This window comes from Lissotriton vulgaris, chromosome 8, assembly GCF_964263255.1.
Source record: "Lissotriton vulgaris chromosome 8, aLisVul1.2, whole genome shotgun sequence".
NCBI lineage: Eukaryota > Metazoa > Chordata > Amphibia > Caudata > Salamandridae > Lissotriton > Lissotriton vulgaris.
In genome coordinates this window covers 850,342,923-850,358,863 of record NC_141696.1, presented here as the reverse complement: position 1 = coordinate 850,358,863, position 15,941 = coordinate 850,342,923, and the positions used below count along the sequence as shown (strand labels likewise).

At 38.4% G+C, this 15,941-nt stretch overlaps 1 protein-coding gene across 1 annotated transcript in view; it reads right to left on the bottom strand.

Moving 5' to 3' along the window:
- The window catches only part of LOC147698095 (acetylserotonin O-methyltransferase-like), a 371,292-nt gene that overhangs the window by 111,050 nt on the left and 244,301 nt on the right, over window positions 1-15,941 (bottom strand). The window contains exon 7 of the mRNA XM_086934771.1: window positions 2,547-2,669. Coding sequence (XP_086790897.1) covers window positions 2,547-2,669 — 123 coding nt within the window. The remainder of the gene's footprint in view (window positions 1-2,546; window positions 2,670-15,941) is intronic.

The window sequence follows — 15,941 nt, the reverse complement described above, 5'->3', positions numbered from 1 at the left end:
TAAATGTTTTACTAGTGACTGCATAATTTTAATATCTCTCATCCCCTGAGATTGACAATATATAATTCTTACTTGTAAAGCTCAAACATATCACCACTTAAGGTTTCAAGGAGCTGGGGGCCATCGGGGAGATTAAGTGAGCTATTGCCCAGAGTCACATGATGCTGAGTTGCAGCCGGTGCCGGGAATCGAACTGTGAGCCCCACACTCAGGAGTCAGTTGCTCTGGCCGCAGTCCAACAGCTCTCTCGTAGGTAAATTTTAATGCTTGCTGCTAAGGGCTTTGAGTTAACAGTGAAAGAGTGCCATATTAACACAGACTTCTGGAGCAAGCTAACTAATCGAGATCAAAAAATTATATGTAGGGTACCAAGGAATTGTCTGTTGAAGAAAGACAGGAGACAAAAAGGAACAGGAAGCATCATACTGAGCGCATTTCATACACACTCACACAGTATGCACACACACACACACCTAAACACACACGCACTCGCTCCTTGGGTTATACTTTCATGCAACAGAACAATTTTATGAATTTAAATTGTCAAATTTGAGTGGGGCTTCGTGTACATGGAAGCAAATTCCTAAGTGTTGGTGCTGGAGTGGAAAAAGTCATACTTCTTGTTTATAATTCCTGAGGTACTTCCCGTAAATGAGCTGTTCAGAAGAAATGCACGGAAACGCCTTTGGGATATAATAGAGGAGGGACGTGGGTTCCAATCAATAAATGGCATGGTGGTGGTCTATGTAATCTGATATATATTAGATATGAAAGTGCACAGAAGAAAAGGTCTAGTTTTGTGGAATAGCATTTACATTAAATATGTGGGAGAAGGAAAATTTACTAGTGGGAATCCTGGTTTGCCAAAGACATTTGCAACTTGTGTGTTTTAGGGGTGACCTAAAGGCATTTCAAGATTTACATAATTAATTTGAGCTAGTGAAGTATTATTAATATCTCAAGTAATAGCTCAGTCTCACCAACCTAAAGCAGCCAAGGAGTGCACACGTGACTCTCAATTCCAAACAAATCCTAAGCATTACTGGTGGAATTCAGCAGTAAAATAGGTATGTGTTGCCCTAACAAAAGCTAAGCTCTGAAGTAATTCACAATAAAAGTATTGAAGAGAAATAATCCTCGGTGTAAAAAGAGATGAACAAAGGTAACAAGGAATCTTAAGTTAAAGGGAACATGGTTGTTCCTTTCAAATCAGATTCTAAGAACAGATTTTAGTGGGCTTAATTTAAATATGACATGGTTAACATGGTTAAGCAAGAGGAGGCTAATGGGGGTTATAGAGGGTATGATGAAGAGGACATATTTCTTCACATACTTTGGGGATGCGGTGAAGGGACCAATGTAGGCATTGTTTGGCATGCTGGTAGGATTGACTGATCAAGGCTGTTAGGTGGCATTAGTGGTTCCTTATGATCTTCATCTTGGCAAGATGGGGCCGAACCTTCACCACATAATCACTCATAATAATATTTCAAAACAAAATATGTTTTATGACGATAATAATAATAATAATAATAATAATAATAATAATAATAATAATAATAATAATAATAATATTAATAATATGGGATTCAATGAATTGTGAAGAAATATGTTTGCGGTCCTATCTTTAATATTGTCATCACTCCATAGTGATCATTGTGGATGTTATAGTTGTTTAAAGTCCATATTGATTTACTGAACTGCCAACACAGTCTAGACCTGTGGACGGCAAACATTTTGTAAATAAACTCACAATTAAACAATATTTGTGTAAAGAATGTATAATCCCTCCTTCTGTATTCAAACGGTAAATGTTTGATGATACTGTTCAAACTTAATAACCTCCTTAACAATCTTAACTAAAACAAGTTTTTGTTTCATAATTTGCCAATGTTCATAAAGAAGTGAAATGAAAAAATGTAAATTGTTTCTACCACCACAACAAGTATTTCAAGGTCACATTTTGAGCTTGCAATCTGCTGTTGACATTTTTCATCAAAAATGTTATTGAGATTTCACTGCATAGACACAAAAACACCTCGAAAAAAGCTTTTATCAGGGGAGTATCTTAACAAAAAGAGAGTCTTATCTAGTTAAGGAAGTTGAAATATTATGGAGGATTTTTTAAACTCCGTTACTTTCATAGTCCAATTATAGGAGGGGTTGGAAGCAAAATGGACAACTTAAGTGATGTGGACAGTTGAAGGGATTACAAATTCCATACATTAAATGAACATGTTAGGTAAAACCTTTGAGAATTGGCAGCCCCACTGTTCAAAAAATGATTCAATTAGACAATGGCTGTGGTGTAACCTTGTTTTTGAAATCTTGATTAGACTTAAGCCACATTGCAGTTAGTGTTAGTTATTGATGACAATAAATGCTGAATATGTTTTTCAAAATATGAAAGTGATTCAATAATCCAATCTCTTGAAAGTTGTGGTTACAGCTATTAGGTTTTGTTTTTATTCATTTGTTAATTATTTTTATTTCATTAAAATAAATTACATTTTAATTGGTTTGAATTGAAGAGAAACTAATGGTACCTGGCTTGCAGGAATTGTAAACTTTTGATAACAGTTTCAGGCTGGTCTCACTGTTAAGACAATGCAATATCCGGGCTAGGATGTATAAGTCAGCTTTTGGAATTGGATCTTCAAGGAAGTCACCTAGAAGGAAGGTAAGGCATCAGTACACACTTCTGTAAATATGCTTGCTGAAATTAACATCACAAATCCTATTTTTCCAATTTTTGTAAATAGGTGTGATATTTCTATTAGGTCTTGTAATAGGTATAACACTTAAATATCAACCAGGACTATGGGTACCACTTAAATACAACACCAGAGCTCTTCTGTGTATTCCTAGGAGAGAAATCAATCTTCTGTAGTAAATTCTACAATCTTTCCCTTGTCAAGGGACCCCACACACTGCCTTCGAACCCTAGTGCAATTCACTTACGTTGCTTGACCTATTTGAGATGCTTTTCCAAACCATTTAAGAGGTGTCAAATGCATCATAGATTTGAAATGAGTCCAGTCTATCGAGCTTGTAAGCTGTTGTCTGATCACCTACCTCAGTCCATCCTTAAAATGTATAAACTAACATCCTCAACTCCTGGCCTGCACTCCTACAAAATATATTGACATCGTAACATACTTACTGTGCAGCTTTATTTAATTTCTTTCAATGTTGCAGAATAGCACATTTTGTATGTAATTCTTTTTAAAACATTGTGATTTTTCCCTGGTATATTTTTGCCTCACTGAATCATGTGCTTATCAATGTCTGCATTCCCATTAGTCAAACTCATATATCAGTCATTATTCTGGAAAACAATCCAATCTGAATTTAACTTCCATACTATTTTTTGAGCAATTAAATGTTGACAGGTGCATTGAAGACAGTGGAGCAGGGGTGGCATATGAATGTTATCTACATTACAATACCATAAATGAAAATCTCATTCCCTCCTGACTCGCCAAGACATTTGAATTGCAGAGGACAAGAGAGGGGAAGAGGCTGTGTGCAAAGAAATGCATCAATACTTCCCTTCTCTATTTTCCTGTGCTTCACAGTGACAATGGAGCTGTGAAAGTGGGATGTGTGGTATTTCCTCAGCTCCTGCTTCTGCCTCAGCCCTGCCAATTAAAGAAAATCAGTTTGTCAAAGCTGAGGGGGAACTAGGATCTGACTTTATCCCCTTCCTCGGCACCTTCCGTTACTGTTTGCCCATCTCTAACGTGGGCCTGCATGTGACTGCAACTGTCAGACATACACAGCAAGAGACGTGAAAGGCACCAAAGCTTCTGAGCCGGTGGGGAGTTTTAAACCCCTCTTTTTCCCAGGAGCCTACTTTTTAAAATTAGTATTTTAGAAAAAGAAAAGCAACCATATGTCCATGTGAACTGAATGTCAAGCATCAACTTAACAAAGGTGTTCACATGGAACTCATTTTTGGAAATATTTTGTTATTGTCACAGAAAATGTATGTGTAGAATGACATACTTTTTAAAATTAGGATATTCTGTCTTATGAACAGAATATACCAATAAATTAAACAAGCCATCAGTTCATTAAAGTCTTGCTCGCTTGTAATTGGTCTGGGTCGAACAGGGGTTTAATTGCCGGTGTAGCTCTCTTTGGAAGGCTTTAAGGTTATTAGAACATTATGCCTAAGAGGACACAATATGTTACACTACAGCAGGCTATTGGAGTATATTAGAACTGCTTCCAGTCTTGAGGAATATAAAAACAAAACAAATCTTCATTCAAACTAAGATACAACGTAGCACCATTTTCAATATTTACAAGTTGGCACTTAGCCACTTAGTGTTGCCTAATGCCACCTTGTAAACATGCCACTTTCTGCCTCAGCCCTCTGCGGCAAAAGGGCATGCAATAGGTGTTGCTGTGGGCATTCCACCACAACACCCATTGCTTTCGACGCTGCCCAAGATTTGCAAGGTGATGGGATTCTGTGGCTTTGCCAAAAACTAACACCATGCAAGAGCAGGCGCTAGAATGGCTCACAAGGAGAAATGCTTTTATTTCTCCTTCTTTTTGCTTTTTCTATGTCTGCTGCATTCTGCAGCACACATAGAGAGAGCGAAAAGCCATGAATGAGTGTTTGTGTGCAGGAAGGTGTCCCTTCCTGCAGATTAACAATCATTAAATAATGACGATGAGCTACTTCTATGTGTGCTGCCAAATACAGCACACATAGAAGTAACATGTGCGGAAAGGGACACCTTCCTGCTCATAAACAATCATTCCCTGCAATGCAATCCTTGGTGCTAGGCAGCTAAATGTAGCAGCAGCACAGGGTAAAACACATGGGTGCGCTATATTGTTGTAAATATGGCGCAATGCTGTGTTTTGAAAATGTGGGAGAGTGGCGCTGCCAGATTTGATGCAGCTATGTGCTCCAACATTTTGAAGTAAATATGCCCCATAGCCACCTGCACAAATCATGTATATCTAGTTCATATGTATCATTGTAATTGTAAATATATTTATATTGCGCATACAGCACCTGATGAGGCATCAAGGTTTGTGCTCTTGATTTATGCATGTTTAGTAGAGTTTGGAGTAGGGACAGAATGATAATTGATGTGAAGCTGAACACTCAATAGAGTTAGGGCAACTTGGGCTCCATGGGCCTGAATCACAAAGGTTAATGTACACTTTTGTGTAAGTTCACTTTTTTGTGGTCACAAACTACTTTTGAATAACAAGTTTACAACTGCAGGGACTCTGCAGTCAGGGTGGAGAACTCTGCAGAAAAATGCTAGAAGAGGTCTATCTTTTTATGTACAGAGTTGCACACCCAAACTGCGCCTATTAACTCATAGGTTGTGAATACAAAAACACCCGCAAGCTTGCACAAATGTATTTATTTACTTTGTCAATCAGGCCCTATAAATGATTTGGAAGCATTAGAGGAAGTGGATAAAAGAATGAAGAAGGGAAGTGCTTTTTAAAATATTAAAAGGTTTCTTAGAGCATTGCATATATTTATCCAATCTTTGACTCATTGTCATAAAAAGTATTTCCTCACAGAATTGGTCCTCCTACTTATTTAAAATCATATCAATACCATGCCTACTGCAAAAGCCCTCAGAACATTTTGAAAAATAAACTGATATTCATGATTTTTGCATGTTTCTTATGGCATGCAAATAGCAGAATTATAATTATACATCACTTTGCATAATTTCCTTTACAATTATTAATTTGGTGTCAGCCCTTGGTACTGCAGTGAAAAATAACCACTTTAGGTGGTAGAGAGTGTGTGTTCTGCCTGAGGGGTTGGGACTTTCCCCTGTAGTTCTGCATCCTGCAGTGGTTGAGGACAATGTACTGCTAAGAATTTATCTTTACAAACCGCGTGCCTCTAAATTGACCAATAATGTGGCAACCTGTGAAATGTCTATAGAATTCGCCTTCCAGTGTAAATCTTTGCTTAGCTCTGTGCATTTGTGTATTTTATTTGTCACATTGGAGGTAAAACCCTTACTCACAGAACTAAGCCTCTATCATCATGGGATACTGCATCTAGCAATGTGAAACAACCTGTGGACTAACATGCATCTGACATCCATTTCCCAGAGGTCGTACATGAGTCACAATCTCACATACTATCCTTATATTTTTAAATGTCTAACAATTCATTGGTGGACCAAATGTTTATGAAAAATGTTAGGGAAGGCAAAAAAAGCTTTATTGACCCAATTTTACAACATCAAAAACCATGAAAGCCATTTAACTGATTGTCCATGTTAAACTGTCAAATTGGCAGAGCTAACTCCATGCCGTAGATAATCAGCGGCATTTGCCTGAAGATTCAACTCAAAACACAAACAGGAGATACAAGGTTTTCCATTCCTTGACCATCCTTTTAATGGAACTTTCTTTCCAGAAGTAGTCCTTATTGTTGAGTAGGTATAGCTGAGTAGCAGACCCAGGAGGCTTTCATATTCTCAGAATTCCTAAGCTTCCATGGGTCATATTTAGTGAGTGTGTCCAACTGCTTTCTTACTGTTGTTGGAATTCTGATTGCACCCACTTGTAATCCCCTATAATGGACTACTGAGTGCCTTGGGAGTAGATTACAAGGGTGTTTGGACAAACTATTCAATAAATATTATGGGGAATCAAAAATATTGTGTAAAGAATATGGTTAGGTCAATATTATCATGGACAGAATAGTACTTTAAAAGTGTATTATTTATTGTAAAAACTACTGCATTCTAAACTAATGTATAGTATATTATTTTAATGGTTATTTTATTATGTTTTTGTAGTATTTAATGAGTGTTGTATGCTATTGTTTGTGTTATTTTTATTTCTGGTTAATATAATATATAAATATTAAAAATATTTGAATAATTATTAGTGAGATACGTTTTTAATTTAGATGACTTTCATTGTGTAATAGGAGCTAGATTTTGGGATTATAGTGGAAAAGGGTGGGTCGATTTGTAAAATATGTTTATATTAATTCTTCTGAAAATGTTGGTGAATTCATAGTAGTAGTACAAAAATGTTATTGTTTTAATCAGGTGGATTACAATAAAAATAGGCCTTTTGCAATCATCATAATAAACTTTTAAAATGGAATTATAAAATGAAAAACTTTAATCGACATACAATAATTGCAGTTTCTTAACATTTCATAGGTTATGCCTAAAAATGTCAATAATGTAATAATACAATCAAGATTTTTATTAGTAAAACAGTATCTAACCGGCTTTGCAATTGATCTTATATTGAAATAATTAAAAAGACTCTGCATTTACAACCTCCTTTGAGGCAACAGTTTTGGACATGCATAATAAATGACTTAGAAATACCTCTTCATAGCCACACTGTCGGATTGTACTTTTCCCTTGTAGAAGTGGTCTCCAAGACCAGCCAAACTCTTTGAAAGGTATATATATCAACTGTAATCTGAACTATTTCCTTTTTATTGCACCTTGCAAATTAGAGTTAACGTATTCCTGATATAACGATCAATAAGATTCATATACAAAATCGATATGTTTATATTTTTTAGTGAGGCTAGATATTTCTCCCTTTGATCAATGTTTGGGGAATTCCTTAAAATACATTTCAGCGCTGCTTGACTTCATTTGGCCAGAGTCTCAAAGTCAGATAAACTATATGCTTGAATTATCTTGTTTAATGATGAGATGTTTAGTTCCAAATCATAATTTAACGTTTTTTACAAGTTCAAGGAAAATTGAAGATTTCAAAGTTGGAGAAACTGCACCCGAACAATCACAAAGATGATTCACAGTGGCTCCAGTGTGGAGTGACAATAAAGAATTTAAATTCAAATCCAGCCGGATGACAAACTGAAGGGTACCGATCGAAGAGGTAAGAGTTGCTGAATGCTCTGCATGTAATGTAGATTTGATTGAACTCAATGATAGTCTTATCATTTAGGACAGGGGACGTATAAAGCAGAAATGGAATGAGTTACATTCTTGAAGCTTTTAGAGAAGAGTCTATGACTCTACCTCGTATATCTTTTAGCAAATTTCATTATTGATTTAGTGGTAATGGTAGATTTGAGATATCAAATTGAAAAAAGATAAGACCAGGATAACCTAGTATCAATTGAGACTCCAAGATAATCATATTGGTTGACAATTTCAATTTTAGCATACCAAGTTCTCAAGATATATATATATATATATATATATTCACAGAAAAAAAACACGCGTTTCAGGGACGTATAGTTATTTGGACATTTTACTCGAAAAAAAACAGAGATATTTGGTGGGTATAGTTAGTTGAGGTAACTATAACTCACTCCCCTGCAATGCACTGCTGATGACATCACATATTATATCAATCATTACATGGTCAGTGACATCACCAATGACATTACTGATGACTTCTCAAATGGCATCACAGATGGCATCACTGATTACATTATCCAGTGACTAAGTGTTTCTAAAATGTTTAAATATGTTTTATATATATATATATTCACTGAAAAAACCATAGGTTTCACACCAGTTATAGTTAGGAATTAGCATTAAAAAAACCTATTAAATTCACTGAAAGTTATAGTTAGCTGGAAATTTTACTGACATAAAACCATTGAAATTCCCACGTTATAGTTAGTTGGACTCACTATAACTTGCGCTCCTGCAATGCACTGCTGATGACGTCACATATTACATCACTCATGACATGGTCAGTGACATCACTCATGACATCACTGATGACACCATCCAGTGAATGTGTGTTTCTGAAATATCAATATGTTTTATATATGTATTTGTAAAGGTCAATGGAAGAATAAATGTTTAAATAAGTGTGTAAATGGATGTTTATTTTTAATAAAATATTGATTGGTTAACTAACTTATAAAGTGTATCTTAGTGAATACATATATTAGCGAGTCATTTTTAAATATTTTAAATATAGGTATCAGTGTTTCACTTTGTGTATAAGTGGCTGTATGGGTTGGTGACTGACTCACTGTTTGTATGTGTTTTTTTAAGACAGCGTATGTGCAGGACTGTATGGGTGGATGAGTGTGAATATGCGTGTGTTAGTGAGTGAATGCCTGCCTCACTAGTGTGTTTATGAGTAACTTCATATGTTTTAATCTAGTATATGTGAGTATTGATGTATATAAGTGAGTATATGTGAGAGTGAGAGATTAAAAGAGTTCCTGTTTAAATAAGTATGTGTTTCTATAAGTGATTGTTTAAGAGAGTAAGTATGTGTAAGTTTCCTTAGAAGTAATGTACTAGTGTGTGTATAGCTGTATATGCAAATAAATGGATGTTCAATAGTTTATTTGCATGTGTGAGTATGTGTGTGAGTAACTTTTAGATGACTGTCGGTGTGTAACAGGATGGAAATGTATATCACTACATATGATGAGTGAGTATATGTATGAGTGACTATATAGAACTGTTTCTGAATGAGAGGATGTGTATATAGATGGAGGAATTACTGAATTGGTTGTTGTAACTGGTATGGGTATCTCAATTTTTTGGAAAATGTTAGTTTCTATTTTTGAATATGTGTTTCAAGGGTTACATTACACCCAAAGGAGGTCTGTCAGTCTGTCACAAGGATGGTGTCATCAGTGATGTCATGAGTGATGTCACTGACCATGTCATGAGTGATGTAATATGTGACGTCATCAGCAGTGCATTGCGAGTGCGCAAGTTATAGTTTTATGTCAGTAAAATTTCCAGCTAACTATAACTGGTGTGAAACCTATGTTTTTTTCAGTGAATTTAATAGGTTTTTTAAATGCTAATTCCTAACTATAACTCGTGTGAAACCTATGTTTTTTTCAGTGAAATTCATAGGTTTTTTAAATGCTAATTCCTAACTATATATAAGGCCCCAAACCTATGTTTTTTTCAGTAAATTTCAAAATGTTGTTAATAGCAAATGTCTATAGCTATGAAATGTAATATTTTCGAAAATGAATGAATCCTATACGATATTTGTATTTAAAACTATTTTTTTAATGTACATAATTTTTTTTTTTTTTGCCCTGGAGCGCTCCCGGGGCGCGCCCTGGTGAGCGCCCCGAAAAGCGTAGTCTTTTGAAGCGCCCCAGGGCACGCTCCGGAGAGCGTCCCGTTAGCGTTATTGCCGCAAACTAAAACAACATTGTGACGTATCGCGTAGCCGCGTCCACGTGATACGCACAGCTTAAGCGCACCCGGAAGCACTTGAGTGAATATGATCGCGCAACGTAAACATCCGACGCGCTGACACAACCCGGGGCGCGCCTATGGGCGCGCCCGGGTGCGCGTCGGGTCATGTGACCTGAAAATAACACTTAATTGGTGCAGAACAGTTTTGGTTTCATAATGATGAAATCCCTAGTCTTGTGACCTGAAAATAACACTTCTCATTGGTTCTGGACATTTTTTTTTTCTAAATGATGAAAGACCCCACCTTTTTTCCTTATTCTGACTTTGTCCTTTGACTGAGGAAGACCTGTTTTGAAATCTTTTAGGTATATTTTGTACTTTGAAATGGCTATAGTTGCAGCATCAGCTGGAGCATTTCAATTCCCTGTTTTTTGTTTCTCCACATAAAAATAACCAAAAAAATACAAAATAGTTCATTAAAGCCAAAAAAGTACAAAATGTTCAATAAACATTAAAAAAAATATAAAACAACAAAAAGAAGAAAAAAACTGTTCTTTTTAGAACTACCTCCAATTTCTAAAAAAAAGGCTAAATTTTTTTAAAACTCTATCATTCATTTTTCCCCATGGCACGCTCCCCGGTACTCTCCGCGGTGCGCGTACCGGGCGCTCCCCCCGCGCAAATAAAAACAAATTATTTTTTTTTTGCCCCGCGGGGCCCTTTTATAGCCCCCCACAATAAACCTAGGGGGTCAAGGGGGGTCTACTCTGCCCCCTTATGGTCATTTCCCCCTTTGTTTTTCCCACCTCTTGTGTCTCGATCCTACCGAGACACAAGATGGCGGCCGGTCCGGAATGTTTCGACTGTTTACAGACACCCGAGAGCCAATCGCCCCACGTGGCGCGCCCAGAGCGCTCCCGGGAGCACGTACCGAGGCGCTGCCATAGATATATATATTTTTTTTAACCTAAATTACTCAAAAACCACTGGAGCACATATCTTGAGAAATAGCAAAGGCACATCGGGCTACCAGTCCCTACAATTTTGCCAAGTTTGGTGGAAATCCATTCAGCCGTTCGGGCTAAAAGTGAGGCCGACCGCCCTATGGAAATTAACATGGGGAAAACACGTTTTGGGACCCCCATTTTATCTCGGCCCGCGCTTGCCGAATCCCCCCCAAACTTCCTAAGAAGGACCAGAGCTCCGCGAGGCAAATTTGAGGAAATTTTCAGGCAAATTCGTCAACCGGCGCCAAAGTTATTCACAGTAGAATTTGAGATTTTGCATTGAAAAAAATCCAAACTATAACTACCTACTGGCGACTGCAGTAGGTAATATATATATATATATATATATATATATATATATATATATATATATATATATATTCACTGAAAAAACCATAGGTTATAGACCATATATAGTTAGGAATTTGCATTTACAAAACCATGAAAATTCACTGAAAAAACCATTGGTTATAGACCATATATAGTTAGGGATTAGCATTTACAAAACCTTAATTTACTCGCACAAAACCATAGAAATTCGCATATATAGTTAGTTGCAATAACTATATATCGCGCACCCGCAATCCACTGCTGATGATGTCACATATTACATCATTCATGACATGGTCAGTGACATCACTGATGACATCACTGATGACATCTCAAATGACATCACTGATGACATCTCAAATGACATCACTGATGACATCACTGATGACATCTCAAATGACATCACTGATGAAATCACTGATAACATCTCATTTGACATTACTGATCACATCACTGATGATATTCTATGGTTTTGTGCGAGTAAATTAAGGTTTTGTAAATGCTAATCCCTAACTATATATGGTCTATAACCAATGGTTTTTTCAGTGAATTTTCATGGTTTTGTAAATGCAAATTCCTAACTATATATGGTCTATAACCTATGGTTTTTTCAGTGAATTTCATTGGTTTTTTAAAAGCTAATATCTATAGCTGTAAAATATATTCTTTATTAAGTGACGTATCACGTAGCCACGTGAGACGCCTCATGACGCATCGCATAAACGTGACGTATCGTCTCTGCAGCGCAAACAAAACCCGTAACGTAAGCGCACCAGATCACGCTTACAGATATATATATATTTTTTTAACCTTAATTAGACAAAATCCACACGTGCACATATCTTGAGGCCTTGCAAAGGCACATCAAACAAACAGTCCCTACAATTTTGCCAAGTTTGGTGGAAATCTATTCCTTTAAATTTTATTTTACTGTTTCTCATGGTTTTCCCCTTGTTACGCTTACCGGAACGCTACCCGGTACGCAAACCGGACGCTCCAAAAACACAAGATGTCGGACTCCCATTACGCTGCCGGTTAGCTGCCCGGTTGGCGTACCGGGAAGCGCCTCTACCGCGAAAAATTGCAATTTTCTTTTTTTTTCTTTTGCCCCGCTGGGCACTTTAATATCCCCCTTATCAATCCTAGGGGATCAGGAGGGGTCTACCTTGCCCCCTTTCCTTCATTTCCCCCTTCGTTTTTCACCACCTCTTGTCTCTCGATCCTACCGAGAGACAAGATGGCGGCCGCTCCGGACTGTTTACAATGTTAACAGCCAATCAGCTTCTCCTCAGACTCCCGTTACGCTGCCGGTTAGCTGCCCAGTTAGCTGCCCGGATTACGTACCGATTTGCGCCTCTACGACAAAAAAGCGCAATTTTTAAAAAAAATTTTTGGGGCCCCGTGGGGCACTTTAATATCCCCCTCATCAATCCTAGGGGGTCAGAAGGGGTCTACCTTGCCCCCTTTCCTTCATTTCCCCCTTCGTTTTGGCCTCCTCTTGTCTCTCGATCCTACCGAGAGACAAGATGGCGGTCGCTCCGGACTGTTTAGAATGTTGACAGACACCGGAGAGCTTCGCTTCGTAAAGCTCCGTTACGCGAAAAGTATGCGAACTGGTGCGCTATCCGGTACGCTGTCACAGATATATCTGTTTTTTTAAACGTTAATTTCTCAAAATCTACTGGAGCACAAAAATTGAGACCCAGCAAAGGCACATCGGGCTAACAGTCCCTACAATTTTGCCAAGTTTCGTGCAAATCCATTCAGCCGTTCGAGCTAAAAGTGAGGCCAAACGCCGATTCCGTCCACAAACGCCAAAGTTATTAGACATAGAATTTTCAAAAGTTCCATAGAGAAAAAATCCTAACTATATAAACCTACTGGCTATCGCCAGTAGGTAATACATATATATATATATATATGTATATATATATATATATATATATATATATATATATATATATATATATATATATATATATATATATATATATATATATATATATATATATATATATATATATATATATATATATATATATATATATATATATATTCTCCACAAATATCCAAGTTAGACGCGCACTCAGAGGTAAAGTGTACACAGTGTCGCTTTATTTGCTGTTACGCGTTTCGGAAGCCAAAGCTCCCTTGCTATATATATATATATATATATATCCACAAAGCAACCTCCGATTAAGGAGCCTCCAACCCTTCAGGGCGGCCTCTGATGGGCGGGCACGGAGAAGCCCGTCTCACCATCTCACCAATGCAACAAAATACAGAGGCCCTTCTCCGAGGAAAACAGCTTTATTCAGGGTAAGTGGCACAGGAAAACTTCCATTCACCTACATGTTTCGGCGATTAGCCTTGCTCACGGAGAGGAAGGTAACCACAAGTGCATTTGTGCATGCCTTTTAAATGCGTCTTGACATCACGTGACATATCTTGGAATACGAGTCCCATGATGCAACCGGAACTTAAACTTGAATGCTTGATTTAAAGAACAATTCTTGTTGTTAGGGCACAATTAGTGTTGCGCTTACTACAAGATGCCGGTGCATTGCTCCACAGTCAAACTGGAATGATCTTTGTCACCGAGTTCACAATTCTGGCATCATGCTGATTTCTAATGACACTCTGTCACAAGCTCGAGTCCCCAGAGTGATTAATGCAGGGTTTAGCCCACATTAAATCCCTTCCAGCGCTGCACGTAGAATGGCTCATTAGCATACCTCAGTGGGTCCATAGTGCAGCGAGTGGGTCATGCTCCTTTAATTAAGTCCACAAAGCAACCTCCGATTAAGGAGCCTCCAACCCTTCAGGGCGGCCTCTGATGGGCGGGCACGGAGAAGCCCGTCTCACCATCTCACCAATGCAACAAAATACAGAGGCCCTTCTCCGAGGAAAACAGCTTTATTCAGGGTAAGCGGCACAGGAAAACTTCCATTCACCTACATGTTTCGGCGATTAGCCTTGCTCACGGATAGGAAGGTAACCACAAAGTGCATTTGTGCACGCCTTTTAAATGCGTCTTGACATCACGTGACATATCTTGGAATACGAGTCCCATAATGCAACCGGAACTTAAACTTGAATGCTTGATTTAAAGAACAATTCTTGTTCTTAGGGCACAATTAGTGTTGCGCTCACTACAAGATGCCGGTGCATTGCTCCACAGTCAAACTGGAATGATCTTTGTCACGGAGTTCACAATTCTGGCATCATGCTGATTTCTAATGACACCCTGTCACAAGCTCGAGTCCCCAGAGTGATTAATGCAGGGTTTAGCCCACATTAAATCCCTTCCAGCGCTGCACGTAGAATGGCTCATTAGCATACCTCAGTGGGTCCATAGTGCAGCGAGTGGGTCATGCTCCTTTAATTAAGTCCACAAAGCAACCTCCGATTAAGGAGCCTCCAACCCTTCATTGCGGCCTCTGACGGGCGGGCACGGAGAAGCCCGTCTCACCATCTCACCAATGCAACAAAATACAGAGGCCCTTCTCCGAGGAAAACAGCTTTATTCAGGGTAAGCGGCACAGGAAAACTTCCATTCACCTACATGTTTCGGCGATTAGCTTTGCACACGGATAGGAAGGTAACCACAAAGTGCATTTGTCCACGCCTTTTCAATGCGTCTTGACATCATGTGACATATCTTGGAATACGAGTCCCATAATGCAACCGGAACTTAAACTTGAATGCTTGATTTAAAGAACAATTCTTGTTGTTAGGGCACAATTAGTGTTGCGCTCACTACAAGATTCCGGTGCATTGCTCCACAGTCAAACTGGAATGATCTTTGTCACGGAGTTCACAATTCTGGCATCATGCTGATTTCTAATGACACCCTGTCACAAGCTCGAGTCCCCAGAGTGATTAATGCAGGGTTTAGCCCATATTAAATCCCTTCCAGCGCTGCACGTAGAATGGCTCATTAGCATACCTCAGTGGGTCCATAGTGCAGCGAGTGGGTCATGCTCCTTTAATTAAGTCCACAAAGCAACCTCCGATTAAGGAGCCTCCAACCCTTCAGGGCGGCCTCTGACGGGCGGGCACGGAGAAGCCCGTCTCACCATCTCACCAATGCAACAAAATACAGAGGCCCTTCTCCGAGGAAAACAGCTTTATTCAGGGTAAGCGGCATAGGAAAACTTCCATTCACCTACATGTTTCGGCAATTAGCCTTGCTCACGGATAGGAAGGTAACCACAAAGTGCATTTGTGCACGCCTTTTAAATGCGTCTTGACATCACGTGACATATCTTGGAATACGAGTCCCATAATGCAACCGGAACTTAAACTTGAATGCTTGATTTAAAGAACAATTCTTGTTGTTAGGGCACAATTAGTGTTGCGCTCACTACAAGATGCCGGTGCATTTCTCCACAGTCAAACTGGAATGATCTTTGTCACGGAGTTCACAATTCTGGCATCATGCTGATTTCTAATGACACCC